At 40.0% G+C, this 27,832-nt stretch overlaps 3 protein-coding genes across 11 annotated transcripts; 1 reads left to right on the top strand and 2 right to left on the bottom strand.

The window, feature by feature from the left end:
* Nucleotides 1-109: 109 nt before the first annotated feature.
* On the bottom strand, nt 110-18,871 carry adam19b (ADAM metallopeptidase domain 19b). 4 transcript variants are annotated; one of them, XM_067517590.1, is made up of 24 exons: nt 18,733-18,871; nt 16,507-18,593; nt 16,093-16,211; nt 15,902-15,972; nt 10,843-10,921; nt 10,580-10,656; nt 8,051-8,246; nt 7,868-7,933; nt 7,513-7,584; nt 7,224-7,390; nt 6,929-7,013; nt 5,107-5,246; nt 4,816-4,993; nt 4,648-4,737; nt 4,312-4,507; nt 3,516-3,624; nt 3,165-3,381; nt 2,943-3,020; nt 2,473-2,581; nt 2,261-2,390; nt 2,055-2,151; nt 1,611-1,964; nt 1,420-1,514; nt 110-1,330 (listed from the first exon to the last, which is right to left on the bottom strand). In XM_067517590.1, the coding sequence occupies exons 2-24, from the start codon at nt 16,619-16,621 to the stop codon at nt 1,324-1,326; spliced, it is 2,847 nt and encodes a 948-aa protein (XP_067373691.1). In that variant the 5' UTR covers nt 16,622-18,593; nt 18,733-18,871; the 3' UTR covers nt 110-1,323. The 4 variants fall into 4 exon arrangements, with proteins under 4 accessions (XP_067373691.1, XP_067373689.1, XP_067373692.1 ...); XM_067517588.1 differs by lacking the exon at nt 18,733-18,871 and having other exon boundaries at nt 16,507-18,620; XM_067517591.1 differs by lacking the exon at nt 18,733-18,871 and having other exon boundaries at nt 1,611-1,961; nt 16,507-18,620.
* On the bottom strand, nt 18,761-27,452 carry thg1l (tRNA-histidine guanylyltransferase 1-like). Of its 6 annotated transcripts, none has more exons than XM_067517602.1 (7): nt 27,317-27,452; nt 23,095-23,286; nt 22,800-22,976; nt 22,529-22,698; nt 22,049-22,137; nt 20,436-20,543; nt 18,761-19,133 (listed from the first exon to the last, which is right to left on the bottom strand). In XM_067517602.1, exons 2-7 carry the CDS (start codon nt 23,274-23,276, stop codon nt 18,972-18,974), a joined length of 888 nt encoding a protein of 295 aa, XP_067373703.1. In that variant the 5' UTR covers nt 23,277-23,286; nt 27,317-27,452; the 3' UTR covers nt 18,761-18,971. The 6 variants fall into 6 exon arrangements, with proteins under 6 accessions (XP_067373703.1, XP_067373705.1, XP_067373706.1 ...); XM_067517604.1 differs by having other exon boundaries at nt 23,095-23,283; XM_067517605.1 differs by lacking the exon at nt 27,317-27,452 and adding an exon at nt 24,200-24,340 and having other exon boundaries at nt 23,095-23,283.
* On the top strand, nt 24,410-27,769 carry lsm11 (LSM11, U7 small nuclear RNA associated). Its single transcript, XM_067517597.1, has 4 exons — nt 24,410-24,968; nt 25,585-25,724; nt 25,847-25,930; nt 27,213-27,769. Exons 1-4 carry the CDS (start codon nt 24,410-24,412, stop codon nt 27,519-27,521), a joined length of 1,092 nt encoding a protein of 363 aa, XP_067373698.1. The 3' UTR covers nt 27,522-27,769.
* The last annotated feature ends 63 nt before the right edge of the window (nt 27,770-27,832 follow it).

Raw genomic sequence — 27,832 nt, 5'->3', positions numbered from 1 at the left:
ATATATATTGTATTATAACAGTTACTGCAACGCATACATTTCCCCTCAGAGATTAACAAAGTAGCTACAGTATATATCTATCTGAACAAGATAGTAGTGAAAAACACAGCCGGGTATGACATAATTTTATTTGTCACTGTGTTTTGTTTGGATTCCAGTTGCAGACAGTGTGGCACGGTGCCTGAGTTTGCATAGGTCAGAAAGAAGATAAAACATGGCAGCTGAGAGAGCATATTTCCATATTAAAGATAAAACTTGTTTATCCCCCAGGTAGTACCTTACAATAATGCTAAAGTTATCACATTACATCCTGCAGACACATAACGGAGTCTTATCAAAAGAAGCATTTTCACCATGAGGGAACTCACACTAAACAGTGCTGCGGACAAACATGCTAAATAATTAAAACTTATGGTGCAATTGAGACGTCTCACTCACACATTAAATTATGGCTCGGTTTTGTTCCTAAAATGAAATAATTTTTGAATGTTGCCCTCGACACAGGCAAATTCGTCACTAACTGTCAGTGACACAACTAAGATACAAAAGTTAGGGTGTAAACTAGCAAGATCAACTTGATGGGATACCCTAAACATTTTTAAGATCAAAAACTAACCTCCTCTTGGCTCGCAAGATGACTATTACTAGCTGATTAATGGAAGTCACCTTTGACCCCTGGGGATGGGGGTGAGTATTTGATCCTAAAAGATCATTGAAAGTGCATCACTACAACAATATAAAAAAGTTTTAAAAGTGATAATAAATCTCTCACAACCATATACTTACAGCATGCATGCTAGGATTTTACGTATCCCAATTAGTCCATTTAAAATCCTAGTGTTATTCACACATAAACATAAGAACTTCCCCACCCTTTCTTAATATAAGACATCCATCTAATGTAATTAAGAGGCACCATTTATACTATATAGGCTACACTGTAAACCTGAATCTTTCTTTGTTTTGTTTCAACACTGTTGACACACATGGATCCATTTCACAGTTTCTTTAAAATTTTGGAGGATAATTATAAAATAAAAAATGTACAGCTCTGGCGGTTTCAAGTGGAGAAAGCAATAATAACTTGGAAAATATTGGTTAAGCCTAAAACTTAGACAAGGTGATATGTTTTTTAGTTCCTTGTAATTTTGTTTTCCCAAGTTGCACAGCAGCATAAATATAATGTAATTCACGGGCCTAATGTATCAAGTATTTATCTTTACCCACAGGGCCACATTTTCTTAACCAGCTGCTAAAGACAGTTTAAGGCAATCCATTTCTGGATAATAGTGGTGGTCCCCCATATCTTCCTGATGTCTTACTTTAGGTTCTAAAAGGAGACAAAAAAAACAAAACAAAACAGAAGTTGACTAAGGGTTTGCAGTGACTGACAGTAAAACAAAATACAAGATGAGTTACCTGTTTAGCCTTTTCTCTCCAGTAGGTGGCATCAAAGCAACTTTTCCTCTCTGCGGGGAATTAGTGGCAACCTGCAGGCTTCTCACATGTTGTTCCTGCATAAAAATGAGAAGTCAGCCTTTTCATGCTCAGATCACTTAAAGATAATGTGCCTATGGTGTAACTTATAAACATGTACATCATGTATTCACCATTATTGATCTGTTGACAGGACAAGGTGGTGGAGGCCTGTTTGGGGGCTCCGGTCGGGCTTTAGGTACTACTAAAGGCTGTAAGGGTCTTTTGGTTTCCGGGGTAGGTAAAGGTGGTGGAGGAGCCTTTCTTTGTCTCTGCTCGTTCAGTTTTGCACATGGAGGTGGAGTAAAACCCAGAGGAGAGAACTGTCTCTGAGGAGCAGCTACAGGCTGGATCAGGGAATGAGGTGTCTGCTCTCTTTGACCTGCATTATACACAGGTATAGGAGGGGGCTTCACTTTTGGGCGCACAATAGCAGGTCTCGACCCAGTTGAGCAAGACGGGCTCAAGTGAGGAGAGGACTTCCTCTGCTGAAGAACACAAAAACTAGTTTGTTGGTTTATTCTAAACTTCAAAAACAACAGAGACTATGGTGATGTTTGGGTCCTTAGCTACTATACCAGGTTGGCTGCTTCATGCTGCTTTAGCAAGAATGTCGGGTTGGGATGACCACTGATGTTACCATTGGCAGACTTGTTCTCGACTGGGACTGAGCAACTGAGAATAGAAATATGGATGGAAACTGGTGTACAGAGCTATTCTTCCAATTGTAATGTCATTAATTAAAAAGCAGATCACTAGTATTTAACACTTCAAGACTACAGACCCTGAAGCTGGAGTCGAAGTTGAAAATTTCAGTGGGTGGAGTTTATGTCTGTAGTAGCACCATAGTCCAACAATTGCCAAAACCACAAAGAGAACCAGAGGGAGTACCACCAGGACTGGAACCAGACTGCCTGTTGAAACATTAAGTTTAACAAAGAAGCATTATTTCAAAGAAGCATTTCAAACTGTCATCATAAATGAAAAGTTCCTCACTGTGGGTGATGACAGGTCCACTCTCTATACTTCCACCTGAGCCCTTCTGGTTACAAAAAGGAGGAGCCCAGCCGGAATCACAGTGGCAATTATGGTTGTTGTTACAAAGCTAGTGAGAGAGCATATTCCCCATTATAATTAAAGGAATAATTGACAAATGAATGAATGAATATTAAAAATGCTATAAACCTTTGCCTCTCTACTTGGCAACCCACTACAAACCACTAGTGCTACAGTTACGTTGCAGATACTGATAGGGATGCTGTAGAATGAGTCCTTTACCTTTGGTTACACTTACAATTTCCAAAGCAGTATTTGTACTTGCATCAGTTTTTTTACATTGTTGTGATGATACAGTACTTCTAATTAGGTAAAGAACCTCGATACTTTTCACTCCACTGCCAAGGTTGTCATTTTTCATTACAGTTGGCCAGCAACCAAACACTTTCAGGAAATCCATGGAAACTTACTCCATGTCCATGGCACTTTGCAGTGCACTCATCAGCTTTGAGAAAAGATGCATTGCGGCATTGTCCATCAAAGCAAACCTGTTGGAAGAAGGAGAGGTGTGAGGATGAAAGTCAAAATAGCACAAGCTTACTTCATGAAAATCACAAACATCTGAGCCACAGAGCATCTACTGTTTGCTCTCTATCACAACATGAAATTTACTTTAGTTCATTACATCTCACCGAGTCATCGCCACACTTTGTGCCTGTCATGACCAGGCCTGGGTCCAGAGTGTCAATCGGTGCCTCCTTGTCTTCCTGCCCAAGCTTGTACACGTGTGTTCCCATACACTGGATTCTCTTGTTGCCAACAGTCACTGACGTTTCTATGCGAACAGCATTATTTCCAATAGGCCTGACAGCCGAAGTTAAACACTGGATTTTTCCACATTTAGCGTCCCTGGAATAAATATTAAAGAACATCATCCTTTGCTGAGACCAATGCTTAATGCAGAAAAGGCCACGGCTTCTTGTAGGCTTGCCAATTTGTCCCTCCTTCCTGAGTACATACCAAAGAAATCATATAATATTTACCTTTCCTTACAACTCCTGTAGTTCCCAAGGGAATCTTTGCCACAGTTTCCATACATGTCCCCGGCTTCATTTACTTTCCTAAAACACAGGTCAGGGGCGAGGCGACTATCTGTGATTGCAACAAAGACAAAGCACAGAGAGACATAAGTACTGCTGCATACACACAAAACCAATAACACACACACACACACACACACACACACACACACAAATGCATGCACGGTGTGTTATACGACCACCTGATGGAGACCAGATGCCATCCCTTACTGTTCTGTGTGGCTTCTGTGGTACTACAAAGGCTCTCTAGGGAAGCTCTGTCACAACGTGAATATGGAAACTGTCCAATAACAGTCTCAACCATTTTTACCCACTGAGGGTCCATCTCTGACTCTATTGGGCAGCCTCTCTGCTTCAACATACACAGAAGATCAAACTGCTTACAATGTTAATGTGAAATTATTCAATTTAGACAAAACTGTGTATATTCATCAAGTTTTTTCAATTTTTGTGTGATTAGGAAATTAAGTTTGTATTGCTTATCTTTATAGTGAAATATTGCAGACTTTTTGCAATATAAAAAATTTATTTAGCTAACCCAACACCCAGCAGGTAAAACAAAATCATGAACTGGTTTCCACAATGTCTTGTATTGTACCAGTTAATCTGGTATAATACACAATAAATTACTTTAAAACTCACCAAAAGAATTCAAATCTTTGCTAAATCAGCAAAGCTGATGGTGGCTTAAGACTTTCACACTGCACTGTATTTTAATGTAAGCAGTTAGTTTAATCACCTCGTCCCCACAGTGACTGACATTGCTGCTCCAGCGTCAAACACATGCCAGTGTAACAGTAGGCCTGTCCACTTGCGCATGATGTACCATCCACCAAATAGAAGTTAGCAGGACAAGATTCTGCTTTCCCATCACAGTATTCTGGCAGGTCACATGGCCCTGAGGGAGCACGGCACAGCACCCCTGGGCTTTTTAGCTACACAATGAGAGAACAAGAGGAAACAAGATATTCAGCAGACATAGGAACTGAAGTGTTCTAATAGTAATCTAATGGTACAAATTATCCCACAGGATGCATTCTTCATGTTCCCCTTCAATAACATGACATAGTGTTACCTTGCAGTTATCACAGCAGACGCCATGGGCACACTCAGCTCCAGCTTTCAAAGTGCAGTTGTTGGCATTACAGCAAGGACTCGTGCACTCCTACGCAAATAAAGTGAGTTTTGAGTCCCAAAAATCATCCAAAATAAACACAATCCAGAGACATGTTGCAACATCAACCTCTTCTCCTCCACAGTCACACTCTTCGCCATCCTCCAGGTAACCATTGCCGCAGCGCTGTCCTCCATACATGACTCTGGTGTTCGGCAAATTGAAGAGACACTTTCCACCTCCGGAGCTCAGGTAACTCTTCAGTTCCTTTTGGTTACAACTATTAAACACGCGTGGAAACGGGTCCCTATGCCGAGGAAGAAGCACACAGTATTTTCCAATCAAAAGCATTTTCTAAATTCCAAGTTTTTCTTCTGTCTGTATACACTTTACATGTTATGTTAGTAAACTGTATCTTACCCAGTAGCAGCAGCCATGATGCAACCTCCCTCCCCTTCTTTTGCCTGACAACAGCCTGTACTGTCGTGGCTCATGCCAAAGTTGTGGCCCATCTCATGGGCCATGGTGGCAGCAACCCCAACAGCCAACTTTGAATGGTCCTATTGAAGAGTGAAATGGGATCCTTGTCTTTAACATTAGTATAATGTCATTATTGCTTGATGCGTGCTTGAATTCCATCATGTACAATGGAAGACTTAGCAAACCCTTACTCTGAAATGGCAAAATGAGTAAAACAAAGACTTTTTTCTATCAATGTTATATTTAATGCAGCTAGTACAAATGTCCCTTCATCATCAGAAAAAGGGTTGAGGATTGTATACAAAGAAAGTTATAGTAACACTCAATGCTTGACTATGCCCCAGGTCCGTTCAACTGGGCTTGCACTTTCAATTTCCAAGTATGTAGCTCTCCAGGGGTAGTCTCAAGCAGTTTGCTGTATCCTTTCAGGTCTAATTTTAGCCCAGTCTTTATGGCATCATTATTCCAAGTCTACCAGATTGCTTGGTTGTCTGCTGTGTACAGTCTTTACTCAGGTTTTCCGTGATATTTCAGTCTGAAGAGGGGTAAGGTCACAGTAAAACATTCAACTTAATCTTTTTCAAATATTTCTGAGTTGACTTTGTATCGATCACTGTCTTGTTAAACAATCCACTGCCTCTTCATGTTTAGTGTTTTAAATGATGGTAGGAGAACATCAGTGAGCCTCCGCTTTGTTTGACTTTGGGAATAGTGTTCATCTCTAAATAGACAGTGTTTTACTTGCCATATATCTACATATATACACATAGCTGTGCAAATTATAACCAAATAATTCAACTTTGGTCTTATCAAAGCATATAATCTTGTTCCGAAACGCCTTTTTGTCCCCATGCTGCTTTGCATGCTCCTAATGATCTGCCTTATGCCTAGAAATAAGCGATGCCTGCTTTTCTCCCAAACTATCCACACTTGTGCATACTACGCTTGACTGCACAGATGAAAACTTTTATTCCAGTTGCCTCTAAGGACTTTGTCAGGTTCCTTTCTGTTTGTTTTGGATTCCTACATAGCTCTTGAGTAGGTTTCCTAGACCCTCTTTCAGTTATTTTTCTTGGTCTTCCACTTTCTGGAAAAATCCTAGTGTGTCTATCTTTCTTCCATTTCAGGATGAAAGCCTTCACATTTGCTACTTGAATCCCTAAATGCTTTAAAATATTTTTATATCACTCTCCAGCTTTAGGAAGGTTTACCAGTTTTATTTGAGGTCTTCCAAAAGCTACTTCCATGATCCCATTGGTTTTATTTTTGCTCTCAGCAAACTGCTTGGGACTTCCCCTCTAGATGTGTTGACAGACCTAATAAAAAATCAGCTACCTGATTAAACAATACGTTAGTACTTGCGTGTATTTTAGTATAACTTTCTTTTACTCCTTGACCATTTTTGTTACGTGTGATGATAAACATTTGTACTAGCTGAAGGTGCATTAAAAATTTTGCTGAAGAAAAAACTGTCTTTGTTTTACGTTTTTGGCATTTCAGTGTAAGTGTATGCAAACTTTTTCACTTAACTGTAAATTAATTTAAACCTTACTTATAAAAGCTCAACAAAGGAGTCTTTTTGATATTTTCCATAAGGATTTGCTATTAAACCATAACTGTTATTCTCATAAACACGTTTTTTTATAGTGTTCCAGCAGGTTGATTGTGTTGATGTTGCTGTTTTCTGATGAGCAGAATATCCTGATTTACGTTACCGTATACATGCAGGGCATTAATGTTTATTTAGATAATTGTTTCTCACCATGTTCACTCCACCAGACTGGTAGTCAGAACACATGACTTTCAGAGGTGCCAGCCCAATTGTGGTGCCCTGGAATACCTTCCCCCTGCACACAAAAATGCTTATTTGTTCCATCAAAAGCCCATCGGAGTACAACTAGTGTCCATACTTGTCACACAATGACGAAGAAATCTGCTGAAAGATCTGTTGCATGAGACACAGTGGTTGTAGAGGGAAACTTAAGTATTAGAGAGGGTGAAGAAACGATAAATGAGAAGACTAGTGCCAGAAGAGACAGCGTGTGAGAAACACTCACGTGACGAGCTGAGCATTGTCATTGGGAAGTGTGCGGAGCTGTCTGCGCCTCCAGGACAGGAAAGATGCCAGAGTGCTGTGTGGGTTATCCAACACGTTAATCTTGTCCTCGTCGGTCCACACCTCCAGACCAATTAATGCCACACGTATGCTCAAAGCCTTATAGTACTGCAGGTGTTAACAAACACAGGAACAACTACTGATGCAGTATTGTAGTATTCATCACTAAATATTGGCCTAATAAACTTGAGAATATGTTGGTGGGTTTATTATTTCCCATCAGATGTTACCTTGTCAACCAAGTTAGCAGCTTCCAGTAATTTCTCTTTGGTCTTCTCAAGACTACTGCCATGGTTCTCATACTGCATAAGATAGTAGCATTGAAACAGACAACAACTCTAATTATTTTCACACCTTAGCAAAGCTCAAAAGGGTCTTTCCACACAAAAAGGATATGAAATGACATTTCTGTTATATATATTTTTATTATTTATAGATTTTGTGGTTGGTCTAAAACATTTAAGTGGAGATGGTACGCTTATGACCTAATCGTCATGAGGTGCAACCTCTACTTCTATTTGAAGATATAGTAATATAGTTCCTGTTTTGGCCAAATATGAACATAATCAAAAAGTGTGTCCTCACCTCGGTTTTGTCCGCCACTATCAGCAGTTCTACATACTTCATATTCTGGCTCAGGTCTCTTTTTTCCTGTAAATGGAAACAGCACAGTTTGTTACACATTATGCGGAGGACATCATGCCATGCTTTGTGGGCAACAAACAGGACATCAGGCAGGTTATTTCTTGTGGTCCTGCCTGAACTCACCCTCTCTGGTGACATAATTCCATGGAGGAAGCCACTGAGGCCCTCCTCATTCTCCTTGTTGCCATGGTGATGCAAGCAGGTACCTCTGGGTAGGTGGAGAGTCTCGGCTCTGAACACAGCATGACGCTGTGTGCCCGTGGAATTGGGAAGAGGCTCTATCAAGTAGCTGACGCTTGAGTTCAGAGAAATCAGTCCCCTGGGGAAACAAGGCACTGTTGAAGGTTCCATTAATCATAGGGGATTGAGAAAAATTGAAGCACGTCCAGCATGAATGGCGTTGCTGTCTTTCCATCAACAGATTATAGCATATTATAGATTTAAAAATGTTTTTATTACAAACATTGTCAACAAAATTCCATGTGCTAAAATATTAAAACATGAGATCATATGTAATTTCCACCTGTAATTAATCACAATTTCAAGTTAAAGCATTTGGAAAAGCATATGGCTGCATGCCAGATCATTTGGCATGCAGCCACATTATTTGTTTATTTTTATTCAATCACAGGTCTTATTAGATTTACGAGTTTAAGAAAATCACACAGTGCAATACACAAAGCATTTCAATTAATATACAATATCGTCTTTTGGAGTCTTCACTATAACCACTCATGAGCGCATACGCTTATACATAAACACGCAGGCATTTACACAGCAGCAGGTCAAGCAGCTGTAAGAAACATCTGGAAATGTCAGACGCCCACATGTCAGTGTCTCTCTATGCCGTGGTTGCATTTCTCCACAGGATCTACATTACAAAAAAGACATATTAATCCACTCATCCTCCAGATGCAGAACAATGAACCACACACATGTGGTTTCTGTCAATACTCGCCAGTAACGTCTCTGTTGCTGCTCTCTCATCTCTGAGTGTCTCCAGCAGGAAATTTCGGCTGTGCAGAAGCCACATGAGAAGAAAACACAGGATCTCTGCACTCAGTGAACCAACTCTGGAGCCAGTGACCTACTAACCTACTGGACTACACAGGACATGGAACAACTGCTTCCTGTCACCTTATCTATTTGACCTTTGTTTGACTCTGAAGGATGCTTTGCCTATAACTTAGACTTTTATGTGCCTTACAGTCTTAAACTGCCTTGTGAAGAATCCAATCTGGGAATGTGTGGCTGACAATGGTCCAATTTTTTTCAATTAAAATCAGAGAAGAATCAGTTACCTCAAATCTGCTCATTTTAACAAACTGATGTATGGAAAAAATTGTATTAAGCTTAACTTGACTTTTCTATCAATCAGCACATATTTATGCATGTATATATCATTTTTTTTGTATTAACTTGCATCATGCTTGGCATCGTGTTGCAAACCTCAGCTAGGTTTTCTCTTTCTATGTAAACTTTCTTATCAGTTGTTTAAATGTACACATGTGCATGACTAAGCCAGAGAAAGTGAAGTTGAGAGCTGGAAAGACTCCTAAGCGTTTGGCCTTTGTACAGTACCACATTCAATTTAAAACACTCAACATGGGAGCAAAGTCCAGACTTTCAGCTTTAACTTAAGATGCTGAACTAAAATTTGGCATTAATCATTCAGGAATCAATTTCATCTGCACACCCCCCTTATGGTGGCTTATAAATAATGAAGCAAACACATAATTAGAAAACATCGACTTTCATACTTGGAAAGAAAATCCTTTGCTGTCAACGACTTCCTGAAATCTTTGTCAGGCCTTTACTGCAGTTGGCTTCAGCTGCTGCTTGTGTGTTGGTCTCTCTGCCTTCAGTCTTGTCTCCAGTAAGTGAAATTAATGACCATGATGTGACGATGGTTTATGGGCTTGTACTGTGCATTCCTTTTTTCAGAAGTGGTTTTTCTAAGTGTTTCTAACAAAGTCTAATCTGGCTTTTTTGTACTTGAGCATTACTGGTCCTTTCAATTAGTTGTGAAGCCTCTGTATTTTATCCATTTCACAGTCTCTGAGTGTAGACCTCCTCAAGAGCTATAATTGTCTTCTGGGGTCTTCCAGGCCTTTTGCTGTTGATGGTCTTGCTACTTAAAAGTGGTCCAAACTATTGTAATGGCCACACAAATGTATAATTGTTCCAATATTTATGAGCATGTCTATATTTTGGCATGTGGAAATGTTCTACAACAGTAAACTGCCTATTACACAGACAGGTGCCTTAGTCAATACGTTGGACAACACTGGGGAAATTGCCTTGTATTCATTAATTTTATTTTGCACATCAGCAGGAAAACAAACTGAGGCTATAAAATGTGCGCTAATGTGGTAATATCTATAGCAGCTTGAATTCATTGAGCAACTGGCAAATGCTGATGAAATTAGTCAGAAAACGCTCTTGTCCCCGTCTAATCTGATATAGATTCACTAACTTCCTGTTATTTGTCCTATTAGTCACTTCTTGTAGCTCTTTACTAATTTGCTGGAGAAACTCTTAGAGTACAGTTCTTAACTATAGGAACCAGCTTCATAAAAAGCTGGATTTATTCTTATGGGAAACTTCTTAGAAAAGACTTCAAATATTAAAAGCAGGTTGGGCTTTACTTACCTGAATCCTGAACATGTGCTAAGAGCAACACTGGAATATTCCATGTCCAAAACTTTCCCATGGTAAAAACAATTTCTCTAGGAGACAAAAAAATTTGCTCAACATGTAGCTGCATCTGTGTAGGGAAACTATGAATTAGCAAAGGCTGCCATTTAACCAAAGGATCCTGAGCAGAACAGACCCACATTCAATGAAATGTACTCAACTGTACTGACTTCTATCTCTTTTCTGTAATCATTCATCAAACTGTCTCTCAGACTTACAATGTTGCCAGGTGAGGAGGACTTGCGAGTTCCATCAGCAGTGTACCATATTTCCTGATATCCAGGGGCCAGTAGCTGCCTGGGCAAAGACAACAAAAACTCAGACTCAATTTGCAAGAGAATACATTTGGGGTCAGAAATTCCATATAGTGGCACGATGGTAGAAAATATACAGGGTAAAAGCTGCAGGAAACTAAAGAGACAGAAGAAAACAGATTCCCTCTAACATCCCACAGCTCATAAAACATTCATTGTGACAGAGACACAACGGAACCAGCCTGCTTTAAAGATTTGGGCAAAAGCCCTCTTACAGATAGGACTTCACAAAAAAGAATGTGGGAAAGTGAGAAGATGGTACCATCCCTATGTCATGACAGCTTAAGTTTGTTTAAATGTCCAGGCCACATTTGTACATTTACCATTGTCCTCCTTTTTTTTTCTATCTATCTAGAATTTCAAATATTGCGGAGGAGGATAATAAATCAGGAAAATGTGCAGATATCGAGAGAAACAACAATTGTATTGTGATAAAATATCACATTCTTCATTCTTGCCATCTGTATGTATGTGATGAAGAAAGTGGTTTTGCAATCATCCTCTTTCTGGCAAACTTGTGTCAACGTATCGGCCTAGTATTTACATCTCAGACAGATGCTTGTTTTCCTGTCTTTCTCCCAACGCTGTCTCAATCCATTCTTCCTGTTCTCATTCATAACCTCTGTCCAACTCACAGATGGTTTCCTTTTGCTTCTTCTCTCTCCTCTCCTCTTTTCTCCCACACACTAACTTTGATTTGCACCGTTGCTGCTGGGAAATCAAAGTGTAGAGAAAACTACAGTAAACTCACTTACTGATGCTGGTTGAAACAGTGCATTTTACACGAGAGGGAACTAAGATGTCCCATCATGATCCCATATAATATTTACTCATTACATTTACAACAGCACTATCAAATATATACAAATCCATCTGTTCCTTCAGTACAAAAATTGAATGGAAAGCCATCAAGTTGTGGTTTTACACAACTACTTTTAGTTGGTCATAGTGATCTTCTCAAATCTTCTCAATGGTGCATTTTCTATTGACTATTCACTTTGAAGGATGATGAAGACAAATGAAAGGAAGATGGGGATTTTTCTTTTGTTCTACCATCAGATGCCCTGAAGGAGACAAGCCTCCTGAAACAATGACGGCCTATTGATGAGATCAGCTGCAGAGAGACCAGAAATGGCTGCTTCATCTTTTAACAGATTACCACACCGAGAGTTAGGGGCTATGTTCAAACACACAGGCTCACGCAGACACACACACACATGTGCGCACGCACACACACACTTTGAGAGAACCCTAAATGGGATAACCCCCACTGTGTTGTGATTTGACCCTCTAATCTCATCTGGCCTTCCTTTAATTTCCTTGCTTCTCTACCTCCCCAAACATTCTCACCATGTTTTCCTCTCATTTCATGTCACTCTGCTACAGGAAGGAAATCACTTTTTTTATAAGGAAATTACGATTCTTTCTCTCCTTCATTCATATTTACACTGTAGTCAGACTATGCTGACTAGAGTCCTTAGGGAAAACTCAGTGTGTACACTCCCATACTTGTTCTGTACCAGTGTGACCTGTACCTCTACGTGAAATACATGTGTTAATTCTGCCAAAGCCACTAGAGTCACCGAATCTCATCTGGTGCTATTAAAGCAGAAATAACTGAACAAAAGGTAAAAAACTGCACGTATCATCCAGCTAAAGCAGAATTACCACAACCACATGGGTGTGCTCAAACCTATAGTTTCATTTTGGCTCATCATTTGACATTGGCTTTCTTACCACAGCAAGAAAATGTCTGTGAAGAAATATTAGGGGTAACACATGCTGATCTCTGCAAGCTTAGTTCATAATTGAATTTTTGGTGTATAAATGGCATGGATTCTAATATATACCCAATTCATGTTCACTTACAAACCCATTTGTGCTTGATGATCAAGCCCAGTATTAGACTGGACAAGAGGACCAGCAGACTGTGACTGTGAATAGCTGACTATACATAATGTTTGCAGTCTGTGAAGTGTTACTTATAATGCATCAAGCATCTATCACCATCTCTGAGACCCCCATGTGATGTCTTTAGATTTCATAGTTTTTTTGCATTTTTCAACCAAGAGCCAACCAGCTAAAAACCAAAGATATTTACTGTCACATTTGGCAAAGACAAACGGCAAATTCCAAACCGTGGAAACAGCAACTTTTTTTCTACGTAAAAAAAATTTACGCTGATTTCTGATATCCCTTATGCTTAATTGCATAATGGTATTTCGTAAATACTCTGGCAGCTTTCAAATGAAGATGTTAAAAACCTCTTTGTGATGGCTGTAGTACAGACAGGGTTTGGACGCACCCAGAATCAAGACAGTTGCTGTAACTGAGCAGAGAAATACTGCCTGAATCAGGACTTTCTAAGGCTGAGACAAAGGCTTGGTTCAGCCTCAGAAGGAGAAAGGAGGGGTGTGGGAGTAATGCTAATGGAGTTGGGAGATAGTGAAGGCAGAAGGGATGAAAATGGGACATGGGGTAATGCATAAGGGTCAGTGGGTCGCATTCTCTCATAGTATCAGATGACTTCACTGCAAATGGGTGAAGGGAGGGAAGGAGAAGGCTGATGCAAAGTCAAAGCACCACTCAGCAATGGATGATTTAGAGGCTTTTACAGCACAGGGAGGCCAATGTTCTGTTGTGTCAAGACCTATGGGAATGTTTGTGTGCATGCGTGTTTCCACAACATAGATGCTAACACTGAGGCCTAAAGTCAGAAATCTAAGAACACATGCTCACACTTTATTGAGACTAAACACAGACAAAACGGAAACAAGGAGAAGCAAATGAATCCCTTGTCCTCTGCTTTCTAGACTGGCAATCTAGCAGATCTGTGCTGTAAGTTTTGTTTGTGTTCTTTTTGGGGTGCTGTGTGTGAGTGTGTGTTTGTGTGTGTGTTATGCTGTTTATCTGCGTGTGGCCATGGTCTCACAAAACCTGACCTCAGAGAGCAAGTGGGAGATATATGTTTGTACAAGAGCCCTGGGGAATTTCAGATGGGGCAAGAGAGGCAAAGAGATGAAGGATGGGGTGCTCGTTTTTAAGCTAGACACTGTAGGACATCTGAGGTGAAGTAGAGATGAGAGGAGGAAACAGACATGTAGAGGTGAGGAAATATGAGATTAAAGGAGAGAAGAGAAGAGATGAACAATACTGTTAACATTTCCCAACTGCCTACTGAATTCATGTTCGTGCACTTAATGGAGTGCAGGAAGGGTGTTAGAAGAACACAAGAATGCAAGTCATATCTGAAACAGTCATAGTCCACAAAAAACACCTCCCACCCTCTTTCTTTATTTATCTCACCTCAACTCTTCTTATTCTGGGTAACGGTTACGAACATTGACACATAGTCTCCTCCGACCTCCCCTTTCCTGCACTCTGAGTCAGCATATTATAACCCCTGCCTGGCCTCTAACCAAATCAAACCTTTACGGGCACAGCCTTTCATTAAGATAAAAGCTCAGGCAGAAAAACAAATGCAAAAATTAATGTGCGCACACACATACATGATAGGGGAGGACATAACTGACTTGGGTCTGGACTCCAGCTGTTAGGAATACCAACATCTACATCTACATCTTTGCATTCAGTAAAGAGCAAATGAGGTGGACTAGATTCAAAAGGAGGAGAGTGTAAAAACAAAAAAGATGTAAATTCTAGCAAGTGAATGAAAAACAGATGAGATCAAACCCATATTAGAGCTAGTTTGAGTCCCTTATATCTGCAGACTGTCGGTTGCAAAAGCAATGAGGTAACGAGGGAGTTGCCAGGACACAGAGATGGACACTTACAGCATTTTCTCTGGCCTCTGTCCAAACTCTGACATTGATCTTCATAGACACAAACTTCTGTGTTCCTCAGTGGGGCTGTGCTAAACCTATAGTCTAATAACAGGGTCTACAAAGAAGAGCAGGCAATCTCTTTCTTTGATCATTCTAAAAGTATCTTGCAAGGGACTGTAAAGAAACTATTTGGGGAGGGGGTTACGATCTATGCTATAGATGTAGGAGGTCTAGAAAATGAAGACGAGTGAGTGAGAAATAGTTCAAAGGTTTTGATAATAACTAGTCAATAAAAAAATGCTAAAAGAGGATCAAGAAACATCTACGTTTGCAGGGGACGAGGAAAACCGGTACTGAATGGTCGTGATCTTCAGGAAAGTCGAAATCTGTCCGAGGAGTCAAAACTTTAAATTCCTTTTGAAAATCATGGATGTCATGTTTATTTCAACAGCCCAAAGGCAAACCACATTCTGCCCCAGGATGAAAATCTAACAGTCACCTGCTGGGGAGGGAGGGCAAGGAGTTAAATCCCTCAGGGGACGGCCAGTCAGACACAGTGGAGTCACGGACTGTTATGTGTGTGCCTGAGAGCGAATGAATGACAGACAGAGCAGACATTAGATGGTAAAAACGGGCCTCATTTCTAGTGCTCATAAAAGCTTCCCATACCACTTCTGTGCTGGCTCACGTCCAAAAGAATAAACCATAGCCCTGTTGTCACCACTGACATCTCAAGAGCTGAGGTCCTGTCTGCTGTTCCACCCAGCGATCACACTGCCCAATAACTGGGTGAGATACTCTGCTTCCTTATCACTATCCCATTGTTACTGGACAGGAACTGCTCCATTACATTACAGGACGCGAGGTGTGGAGGTGCCGTCTTATTTCCTGTTTGCCCAAGGCACACAGATCGGGTGTCATCCACAATCCCCACCCTCCCTTCACCCCCTTCTACACTCATAGGGGCACTGACCTTAAATATGTCCATGTAACAGATAACATCTGGGCAAATAAACATCTTGTGAACGTTTAAGGATAATGTAGGTCAGCATTGTATCTTGTCTTTTTTATTAAGTGCTGTAACCACACCAAATGTTGCCAGACACTAACAGCGACTCTTCTTCTTATTCCATGTTTTAAAAGACTGCAGTGCACTTTATTTTCCTTAAATCACTCACTCATTTTTCTCCAGATGTAGTCTGAGCTCTTGACCCTCAGCTGAGATCAGAACCTGTGCCTCTGCGGGATGCTGGAATAAAAAACAAAGGCACCATTGCTGTAGGTGGCAGGAGGACATTGTAAAGCTGACTTATGTCAACACTTAAACATGTATCAGTGTTTTCTTTTTAAAATAGACAGGATGACTCACCTCTTTGTTGGCAGACCTCCTGTGTCGGTGAGGATGCAGCCATATGGGATAAGTAATCTCATATCTCTGGATATGCTCAAGGATGCTCTCAGTTCTTCGTGAACCCTGCTCATTTAATACTGATGAAAAATGAAAAAGAAACCAAATAAAATGTACAGAATCTGGCAAATTACAATTAGGAGGTCTACATCCTATGCATTTTGGTGACCTACTAAAATATAGATGCAAAATGCACTTTTAAAAGATAACAAAAAATTACTAGTAAAATGCACATTGTGCACGCTGATGAAAAATACAGCTGGTGTCAGAGTGAATTGTAAACTACACTGTAGTGAAATGCAATAGCGTTACAGCTGCTACGAGATATTTAAATTTCCAATTCCAGATATAGCTCCCAGAGACAATCAGACTCACCATTATGAACAGTGGCTTCAGAAACAGCAGCCTCAACACAGTGGAGGAAAACTAGGAGGCACAGACGCAGCGAGCACTGCGCCGTGTCGAGAGGAGGACGCGCTCCTGGACGCATTCTAACAACAAGCGGCTCCCAATGAATTTCATAAAGTGAGACATAAATGTGCAGTTATCTGGTCTCCGTATTTGACATCAAAAGCCTGCGTTTTACCATCGCGATAAGCCGCTGCAGCACGTCAGTGCGAGTGAGATTGGGAGAGCGCGCATCTCCTTCACCACTCCCCTTCACATGCTGCCTCCACTGAGGTGCGGCGATTGGATACGGTGACAAAATGTAAGAATGAGCCACAGACACTGGAGTCACGCTCCTAGACATGGTAAGAGTTTTTTTTTTTTTTTCCCTCAGCCGCTGTTCAACACCTCTTTGGAGATTGTGGACGAAATAGTCGTGCATCGTTAAATCAAATGATTATAACCGTGGTCATCATTCAGCACCAAAACAGCGGAGGTGGTTAAGCACCAGTTTCAGCATGAGGTGGCGGAGTTAGCGCGCAATGCCCAACGTGGGACAACTAAGCGCAAATGCACCTGTCTCTGCTTCCAAATAAAAAAAAAAAAAAATTAATAACCCTGCCCCTGCCACTTCTTCATGACACATGCTTGATTTTTCTACGAATCGTTTTAAAATGTTGATGTACAATTAATAATTCCGACAATTCAAGTCTATTGTATGTTTGACATTTTGTTCGATTTCCCTCAATACATAAAGATACATATGATTTCCTGGTTTTGTAACAGTAAAGCTCCGTAATTACTGAAGATACACGATATAGGTGAATTGCACTTTGGCCTTACTGACCAGAGACCAGAGATTGATATGTCCTCTCTCAATATGCTATGTAATAGTTTATGTTATTTATAATATATAAGTATATTTTATGTTTCTATGCAATATTCTAAGATTGTTATACCAACTCTTGCACTACCAGCTTTCCCTTTAACACAATATCTGATGCTGGTGTAAAGTTTTTCTCACTTGTTTGCTTGTAATTTCAGTGTAAATGATATTATATGAATGCAACATGTCCCTAAAATTAAAGTGGTTTTACTAAGGTTCTGCATACTATTGTCCCCCTATTTGTTTCCCCAACAAGCAGCCCAATGGCTTTTAGTTAAGCCCTACATGTAACCACATGCAGTCTTTAAATAACTACACCACTTGCTTCCACATGCTCTGGTTTCCTGGTTTTCCCCCAATCTCTAAAGCCATATGTCAAGTAATACTATGTGTTGAAACCAGAGACCAGCTTTAAGCCCAAAGTGGGTTTTTCGTCGTCAAGGAAAGAATCACATCTGCTTTTATAACCATTTGTACATTTCACTTAATTGAGGTGACGTGAAAAGACAAATCTGACAATGAATTTGATTGCATGTGAAAAAACCACAACAGTTGAATCCTGGTTATATAAAGTACAGTAGCTACATGCTTTTAGCAGGGTCACCAATTCAAAAATACAGCTCTAATACCTGACAGTAACTGAGCCTACTACAGTAAAAATACAGTAGGCCTATTGCACTTCAGGCTTCCAGCAGCCATTCATACTGTGCAGGTCATTTGTAAGTGTGATGATAAATATGCCACAGAGCACATGTCAGAAGGACAGAGTGTTCAAAGGGTGTGTGAAGTATTCTTAGCACTGATGACAGTGCAGGCTGTTGAATCCATTCACATTGCTGAATGATGTCCTGGCAGCAAGTTGAAGCCGCTCATTACTGCCAAAGGATTGGTTTCTGCTTTACTCTGCTTTTTTCTACCTCAGATATGCTCTTTCTTACTATAAACTGTAGGTGATATTGAACACTGCAGACAGCTTCCTGAATCATTAAACCATGGGATGGCTGACATTTAAAATGCCGACACAGATAAAAGCCCATCAGGGGACCAAGGCGGCTAGGCTAGCCACTAGACAGGCTCAAATGACGTCATCTGCTTGGTCATACTACAGAGGTTATAGTCTTGGTCGACCTGCTCTTCCAGAACTCCTCCAGATTACAATCTGCTAGAAGCATTCACATGCATGTACTTCCTGAAATAGAACCATAGAAAGCAAGTTAAAAAGTTGCCCCTTTAAACATGCAGAAAGATCAAGTGATGGCAGTATTCTGAATGCAATATATGATATCGAACAAAAATATATTTTTGGAAAAAGAAACCTGATGCATTACACGAGGCTAAGGAAGTAAGGGGGAGATGTTGTCCTATTTCCAGAGAATGTTACGACGAACTTTAATGTATAAAAGTTTGCTATGAGGGAGTAAACATAAAAACATGAAAAGGTTCAGTCTCAAACATTGTTTCAGGGCTCATCCGTCTATTTTAGCCAGTGTCAAACCATAGCTGTCCCTGTGGCCTGTTCTGGCCAGAGTCTGTTCTACATTCTTCTCCTACAGCAGCACAGGAGCTGTTAGCAGGTGTCATCCTCCAGGATGTCTGGGTGCTTCTCCCAGAACTGGTCTCCTATAATGTCACAGTGGTGGGCCTCCACAGTTTTCCTTCTGCGGGTCACAGCCACATCTTTCTCCTCTTCATTTGGAAGCTTCATGCTTTTTGTCACAGTTTCCTCCCGCTAGAATAAAGAAAATAAGAACTACGATTAGTGCTGCTACATGTAACAATCTAGGAAAGACAACTCTGTCTGCTACATACTGCTGCTTTCTAAAGTGTCTGTCATTTGCTGCTCAACCAGTCCACTAGCACTCAGGACCCTGTAAAACCTTTTTTACAATTTGGATTTTTTTATTGGACTAACAAGCATGTTCTTTGGGATAAAACTCAGAGATGCTTTTTGGGAGGGGGGGGACAGAGCAAGACTAGTTGTTTCCATGTATGCTTCAAGACTTTTTGCTAAGCTAACCATCCCCCGGCTGTAGCTTCAATTTAATGGAAAGTTTTGTGAGTGGCATCATTATTCTTGCCAAGCTCTCTCGCAAAAAAAGAAGGTCAAATTATTCCTTAAAAAGAAAATTAAATCTTCAACATTTATGTGCCATTTAAAAAATTGCTCCTCTCTTTGTGTGTGTCGATTTTTGTAATTTTTTCTTTGGTCACCTTCCTCTAGCTTGCATAATATGTTGTTTTTTAATATCTATGTCAACCAATTACCCCTGATGTAGCAACATCACTATGTGCATAAATGTACATGTACCGAAATGTTTATACAGAAAGTGCACACAATAAATGATGAGAAAAAGATGACTGAGCTAAAGTAGTTCTGCACTTTTCAACACTACAGATCCCACTTACTACCCCTCGTCTTCACATCTTCATATCAACTGACAGATTACACTGTGGGAAAGGCCATTTATACACTAGAATTATGTTTTTATTAATGCAACTGTAGTGACCAAAACTTAAACTATGCATTTGAAGAGTTGACAATGAGGCCTTTTCATTGTTTTCTAATCGATCACCTTTAAAGTTTTCTGTATAATGACATTACAGGCTTGATAACTGATTGACAGCCCTGGCCCCAAACAATCACATCAAAAGTCATTTGTGATAAAATTAGGGCTGCAACGAACGCTTATTTATTTTTTCGAATTATTTATACATTATTGTCCCACCCCTTATAATTCACCGGGTCGCCCGTGGGACAAAGACATAATCACCTACAGTATGTCAAAGTAACACCAGTCTATCCGGGACACAACTCGAAAAACTATAACTTATTAGACAGCAGAAATCCTCACGATTCCAAAGATATAAACCAATTTAAGATCAAAAGACCAAAGTAACAACAGTTTCTCAAAAAAAAAAAAAAAAAAAAAAGACAAAACAGGTTGTATTCACACAATGTCAAAGATATTATACAAAAGTATACAAGTGAACTTTTCTGTCATAACGGTTCAGATGTTTTTAAACAGCCCACCTTTTCCCAGATGAGAGTGGTGCCCTTCCTGTGGAGGACAGGTTCATTGTTGTAGTTGATGTCAAACTCTGAGAACAGGATCTCATTTTTACCTGCAGCTAATGTTCCCTGAAAATGGACAAACACATATGCACGTACATTTTACTATACATTAACCATATTAAATATAACGATCATAAGTGATCCCTCACAGGGTGTGTAGGGTACAACTTTCTAAGAGTCATCTCATCATCCAGTCTACAATCAAAATAACTACACTGCCCATTAGTTTGTGGTTTGAATTAGGAGATCTTTGTCTGTTTTGTTTTGGTTTGTCCATCCATTCCACCTCCCCTCCCTTATTTTAAACTCTTATCCTGTTGAGGGTCACAGGATTGATCCCATCCAAAATGAGACTGGGTTTGAGGCAGGGTACACCCCAAACAGGTTGGTTGCTTTACTTTTCAAAGAAATGATTGAAAGCACAAAGATTCCATCGATTGTGAATAAACTTGAGTAGGAACATTTCCGCAACTTGTCAGCTGTCATTAAATCATTGGACTTTCCCTCACAGCCCACTGGAGAATGAAGTGACTGACACAGCTGCATCAGTGAGTGGGAGCTGCCACACACACAGCTACAGACCTGATGTTCTATATTAAGATATTACACCTTCTGTTGGTTTAGATGTTTTTTCCCTGCACATATTTATCAATATAATAAAAACGTTTGCTGTGTTACAAGCCACAATGAGCATGAGTTCACCCTTAACTAGAATTAAAAATAGTGATGAAATGGTGACGACTCGTCTACAGTGTACACGCAACAGCATTTTCCGAAAAAGTATTTTTGGTAAAATAACCAACACTTAGCTGCAACAACTGTTTTCAAGACAAGTTTCCCACAGACACACAAATAATTTATGCAGAGGCAGATAAATTCTGTTATACTTGAGTTGCTGATTATACTTTCCTTTATTATAGTACAGGCTCGTACTTGTCCAGCTAACCTTAAAAGAACTTTTTTTTTCTTTTTATTTGTCATTTTTATTTCTTTTATTTTAGAAAAACTAAACAATGAATGGTTTTACCTTTAAGACAGAAAAAGCCTGGAATCCTGCCATTTTGTTTTGTTTTGTTCGGTTTAGAGGCAAATTATTTTTACAATATCTGATAAACTATCTCAAAAAAAAAAAGCTTGCACACTGACTTCCAGACAACATTCATAATTTTCAGGTAAATTAAATAACAGCAGAATTTTGCACTATGCTTAATTTACAAATAGAAATGTACAAAAGATTCCTTTTGAATTTTGTCACTTTGTATTTTTTTGTTTGTTAAGCAAATAATGTTCTAGTTTTAGTTTTGTTTCTGTAAGGAAGGACAAGAGTTCACAGACTAACAACTTAACATTCTCATTAATGAATTTCCTTAAAATTGCCAGATTTCCAGAAACTTTAGAGAACTATTAGTATGACAAGACAATGTAAATTTGTCTTTGGCACAAAGTACAGAATATAATAGTTTACTTAGTTTACGATTTAAACATTAGTGAACACTTTCAATATTATTTTAACATACAAATGTACACAGAAGCATTGATTAATTACCTTAAAACTTGTGTTTCTCTCTTACCTTTAAGCGATCCTCTGCCTGGACAGTGGTGAGTCCTCCCTTCTGTACTAATGTCCAAAACACCGTGTTGTACAAATTATTTATATGACCTGAAAACCAAAAACAGATGAGCACAGGTCTGGCACATTTCACCATACGCCATACAACATATAGTGTATTGATCTAGAAATCAAATGTTTTTTTAGTCCTTTCAGCTTATCCTGTGAGTTCAGGGTCGCCAGGATCATTTGTCCACATGTTGATTTGGCACAGTTTTTTTGCTGGATGCCCTTACTGATGCAGCCCTCCCCAATTTATACCAGGTTTGGGACCGGCACGGCTGGGGATGGGCTGTTGGGGGTTCAGTGTCTTGCCTGGGGACACTTTGACATGTGGTCACAAAAAGCGGAGCATGACCCTCTGACCCTATAGGTGGTAGGGGGCCACACTATCAACTTATCCACTGCCGCCCCTAGAAATCAAATGTGTGTATCTACTTACAATCAGCTTGTCTCCAGCTGAGGTAGTCTCTGAGATTGCGGTTGCTAGGATACAGGACCACACGTCCATCAAAGCCTGGTGGGTACAGTAGGGGCTGTTCCCCAAAAAACTCCTTCCAGTAAAACACAAATGAGGAGGAGAACTGGGACGCCACATGGGTCATGAGCTTACTACAAGATGAGAAAGATGGAGAAGTGAAGGCAGACAAAAATAACAATGTCTGATAAAGCATGAGTGAGGATGACATTGTTCTGCTGCCAAAACTCATTACCTGGCTCTCCTTTTGAACCAGGTGGAGGTTCTCTTGAAAACAAAACTGAACTCATCACTTTGACCATAAGCAATGACAATATCCTCTAGTTCCTCCATGACAGACCGAGCACTCCTGGTCATAAGGCCCAAGGCTCTGTTGTCATTGGGCTTTGAAAACTTGTGTTGCTCTGCAAACCTGACGCAAAAAGCAAGGAAAAATAGGATTATTTAAAAAAAAAATCAAATAAAAGGTTTTCTGCATTACTTATGTGTTCATGGAGGTGACAGATGTGTAGCTTGAAAAGCAAACTCACTTGTGGAAGTTTCGGCCATCCAGTCTCACAACAATGTAGCAATTACGTAGACAAGTGTCATCTGTTTCAAAGTTGCGGACATATTCAAACTTGCTCTTTGCCATGTTGCTGGTGCTGGTAAAAAGATGGGCGACTCTACACTGGACGTGTCTACCTAATGTGCGAACCTTTCCAATCAGCATGAGGCTGCTGCTGAAAAGAAAAAAAAATCAATCAGCAAACACACGAATAAACATATTTCTCAAAAAACGAGTGTCTTTATATTGATCCAGAACAAGACTACGTCTGACATCAAAGGTAATTTACAGATATTTTACTAATGATGAGGATCTTTGTGGGATAATGATTGTTAAACCGGGCCTATTATAACAGTAAAGCTAGTACTTACGCTTGAATGTGATGTGCTGTTTTCTTAGCCCTCTGCACCTACATAACCATAACGTTTGCTACTTATTTAAATTTGTTCATGCGCTAACAACTAACTATCCTGTTAGATAAAAACTCAAAGGTTTAATTAGGTAGGTAAGAAAGCTACACAATCAACTCATATGTACGTAACATTATTGTAACACAGTTGTAATCTGCTCAAACATCTCACGTTGACTTGTGTACAGTCCGTCGGCGATTGCTGTCGTAGTAGTTTCACAAACGAAACGACAAAAGTTCCGCAGCCAGACCAGACATTATCAAACAATTCACTAAAAAAGGCATTTCATTGCTCTCACTTGTTTTGACACACTCTTTAAAAAAGCCATTTGTACATAAGAATTATTCATATGCTGCTAATTCGTTATTGAGAAAAGTTTTTTTTTTTTTTTTTTTTTTTTTGCTGAGGCAAACATCATCTATATTTTATCGCCATCTTGTGATAACCAGAGAACATTACAACCAAAGATCGTCTATTAATTAATAAAACGTTTTGTGTGTTAGTCCATTAGCAAGTTATTTCACGGGAACTTTTGTTCCGTTTTTAATAATTTACAAGCCATTACCATTAGATTGTTACATTTGGCACCCAGCGCACAAAAACAACCTCGCGACCGAAATGTTGCTGAGCGATGTTTAGTTTTTTCCTAAAAAGGTGCGAAGGGAAACATCCACCTACTGCTACAAATCTTCCAGGAGTCCTGGCTTCACCGTGGGGCCGAGCTGCTGTGAATAAAAGTTTCAAAGACAGGTGGAACGAGTTTGTTGTGGATGGGGATAAGCAGAAAATAGCAGCACTGACCGTGAAAGGGAGGGCAGAGCAGGAAAGACTGAAGGTTATATTAGAATATGCGCGTGTGTGGGTGGGGGACAACTCCTGTAGGAGCACATGAATTCCGGGAGATGGCGGCAATTCAAATTGTGGCACGCCAACACTAATAAAACCCAAAGAAGAAGACACTTCACGGTGCACTACTCTGTGGTTCTTTCAAACATGGAGGAGAGAGAAAGAAAAAGTGCAAAATCAGACAGTAAAGAGACGAAATCAGCATCCTGTTCAACTAAACTGCCGGAATCGGAGCACGGACCCGAGGCAGAAAGCAAAGCTGAAGACGCAGACAAATTAAACGTCTGCTCGGACAAGTTTGACCCTCTCTTGGCCCTGTACTCTCCTACAGTTCAGCTTCCTTTCCCAAACATCCGCTCTTTTAATAATGTGGCAGAGTACGAGGGCTTTCTGAAGGGCGGCCGGGGCAGAGCCAAGCCAGAGAATGTGGAGAAGAGGCGGCAGAAGGCGATGAAAGGGCTGGCGGACCCGGAACGCATCGAGAGGCTGAAGAAGCTTATGGTCAACAACCCGGTGCCAGAAGCAGAGGAGGGGGAGAGCAGCAGCGCACCGCGGAGGAAGAAGCACAAAGCCCCGAAGAACGTCCTGACAAGGATGTCCCGTAGGTTTATACTGCTGCTTTTACCACATCACTGCGGGCCATGGTGGAGAACTGTGTCACTCAAAGTCTACCATCATAACCTGTGGCGCCTCAGTAGTTTCAAACATTTGATTCGTGTGCAGACACTGAACCTTTTTTCTTTTCCTCCATGTTACGTGTAGTTTTCCCTACAGCAAAGAGTCTTAGGCAAAGTTTTAGGCATATCCAAGACATAGCATATTAAAAACATACAGCATATGCTATGCAACTACTCTTGCACCCAATGGTCTCCTGGTACATCACAAACCCACATCTGCTCCCTTCAGGTTCATGGGTGTCAATCTTTACATAAGCCAGAGCTACTAACAGATATGTCAAAACAGTCTTGCATAGTTTTTCAGCAATAACGTTTTTTTATTTTCAACTGCAGAAGATCCTACACTGTACACACGGTGGTAACAAATCCGCTTTTCAGAAAATTGTATTTTTCGCTTTAAGTATTAGTAAGCAGTGCACTAAAGGGCAGTTAATTACAGCTGCAACAGTCCATTGAGCTCAACCTTTTGGCCTCTAAGTGAAGCCTTTTATGCAACTTATTAGTAGTAGTAAGTGTAACCCGTCTGTCATGTGTCTGCAGTGTGTAAAGGCAGCCCTCTGGGTGAGCTGTTCCGCTGCGTTGAGGAGAGGATACGGGTAAAAGTTCACATTAGGACCTTTAAAGGACTGAGGGGAGTGTGCTCCGGCTTTGTCGTGGCTTTTGACAAGTTCTGGAACATGGTGAGTGACTTATTTTTTTTATTGTTTGTTTTGTTGGTCCCCATTCATATTTTCACATAAAGCGTATAAATGACAATTCCTGGTTGCAGTATGTTCTACAGCTTTTTTAAAATTTCTGTTAGGCAATGGTGGATGTAGATGAGACGTACAGAGAGCCTCTGCTTGGAGAGGCATTGTACCATGAGAAAGCCCTCACCATTACACGGGTATGTGCTAGTTTTTACTGTGTATGTGATTAATATATAGTTGGTTGGGAAAGTATTTAGACCCCTTCACATTCTCTGTACTGCAGTGTAAATTTAAGTTGAAGTGTGGAAGAATCGATGTTTGACCATCAGAGTACATTCAGTAACCCATCATTTCAAAGTAAAAATATGTTCTTACAAATGTTTAAAAATTTATGACAATAATTACAGTATCTGAAATATCTCTTAATTAATACTTTGTAAAATCCCTTTTACAAACTTTTCTTCCTCCTCCTAATCTCTGTCTGATTGGATTGGAACGGTCAATAAACTTCCATTGTCTAGTTTGTCCACAGATGTCCTGTTGGGTTTGGTCTTTGGCTCGGCCACTAAAGGACAGTCAGAGACTTGTCCTGAAGCTACTTCACCTTGTCCTGTCTCTATTCTTTCAGTCAGTGTTATGCTGATAGGTGACCCATCAAACCAGTATCAGGTCTCATTCACACTGCATAAGGTTTTTTGTCAAAGATTTTTCTGCATTCAGCTATTTTCACCCTTCTCTAACTTATGACATAATGTCTGAAGTTATGCACAAAATGTGGCTTTCATTTAACCACCCTACAATTATTGGCTGTTTTTTTTTAAGTTGGCCTTAGAGCCAACTCCAATTCAGCTTTGGTGGTTCAAAACTTCTTCCATTTCACAATTATTAAATTGTTACTAAAATGTATAAAACTATTTTTCATCATTATTGGATTTTCAGTTCTTCCATTTCAGATAAAAGTTACAATGCATTAAAGTAAAGCAACACATAAAGGGGTCAAAATACTTGAATGTTTCCAACTCTGTAATAGTTATAATCCTGAAGCAGTGGCAGTAGTCAGAAATGTTGAGTATAGCTCAATGATTAATGCAGTGTTAGTGTTACATGGCGACACTGCAATCGGTGCGTGAGTGAAATGGTGAAGGAGACGCAGCATTGTAAAGCTACTTATTCTATAATTATAACTTGAAGTAAAGCGCTTTGGAATAAAGCGTTATATAAGGGCACATTTACCATTTAGAGTGTGAAAGTGGAGATCAATGGGATCAAATTAAAAACAGTAACATGGATGCACTGCAATGTGAATCCAGCATGGTAATGCAAAACCTGGCCAGTAATTATAATACTCACTATCTAGAGAGGTGATTAGAGAATGTGAATGTGTTTAGGGACTATTGCTGAAAAGACATTGCTAGATTTAATAATTATAACTTGGAAGTTTCATCTACAAATATTATTGTGCTTGAAATCTTTGTGCAGCTCTTTGAGAAACTAAAGTTCCAGGAAACCTCAGAGGGAGAGGAATCAGCAGCGAAACTCAAAGCTCCCAAACCTACTCAAAAAAGCAACTTTTCTCAACCTACCAGCCACAGAGGGGACACCAGGACAGAGTCCACACGATCAGACGCTGTTAAATCCAAACAGGATAAACATTTACTGAAGGCCCAGGGTCCAGGGGCCTGTCAGGAGAAAGACTCCCAGACGTACGGCAAAGTCCACACACGTCACATCAACCAGCTTTTCATCCGGGGTGAGAACGTCATCCTGGTTAACCCTCAGCCACTGTGATTTCCATTTTCTGTTTGATTTTTGACCGAAACAAAACATGTTATTTTGAACGACTGTGCTATAAACATGTCTTGTTTTTGTCAAGTATCTGTAATAATAGGGTAATATTTCTGCCAGATAGCTCTGACTGATTAATTAGAATTGGGAGAATCCAACAAGGTTTGTTATTATATCATATTGATATGGATGTTTTTCTCTGCCCAATAATGGAATTTGTATTTTGATGGATTAAAGCTTCTAAGTGCTAATCATAGTTATTGTTCTTGTTCAGAGTTTGACAGACACAAAAACAAACAGTTTATTCTAACACT

The sequence above is a fragment of the Channa argus genome, chromosome 10 (genome assembly GCF_033026475.1).
Source record: "Channa argus isolate prfri chromosome 10, Channa argus male v1.0, whole genome shotgun sequence".
In the NCBI taxonomy this organism is placed as follows: domain Eukaryota; kingdom Metazoa; phylum Chordata; class Actinopteri; order Anabantiformes; family Channidae; genus Channa; species Channa argus.
This window is presented reverse-complemented; position numbering and strand designations above follow the sequence as displayed.

Coding starts and splice junctions, on each gene's coding strand:
- adam19b (XM_067517590.1), bottom strand. CDS start 16,621: ATGCGTCCAGGAGCGCGTCCTCCTCTCGACACGGCGCAGTGCTCGCTG. Junction 8,247..10,579: donor AGCACATGTTCAGGATTCAG/GTAAGTAAAGCC, acceptor TTGTTTCCCCAG/GGGACTGATTTCTCTGAACT. Junction 3,021..3,164: donor CAAAGTGTGGCGATGACTCG/GTGAGATGTAAT, acceptor TTCTTCCAACAG/GTTTGCTTTGATGGACAATG.
- thg1l (XM_067517602.1), bottom strand. CDS start 23,276: ATGCTGATTGGAAAGGTTCGCACATTAGGTAGACACGTCCAGTGTAGA. Junction 22,977..23,094: donor GATGGCCGAAACTTCCACAA/GTGAGTTTGCTT, acceptor TTTTTGCGTCAG/GTTTGCAGAGCAACACAAGT. Junction 19,134..20,435: donor CCACTCTCATCTGGGAAAAG/GTGGGCTGTTTA, acceptor TCTTTATTCTAG/CGGGAGGAAACTGTGACAAA.
- lsm11 (XM_067517597.1), top strand. CDS start 24,410: ATGAATTCCGGGAGATGGCGGCAATTCAAATTGTGGCACGCCAACACT. Junction 24,969..25,584: donor CGTCCTGACAAGGATGTCCC/GTAGGTTTATAC, acceptor ATGTGTCTGCAG/TGTGTAAAGGCAGCCCTCTG. Junction 25,725..25,846: donor TTGACAAGTTCTGGAACATG/GTGAGTGACTTA, acceptor AATTTCTGTTAG/GCAATGGTGGATGTAGATGA.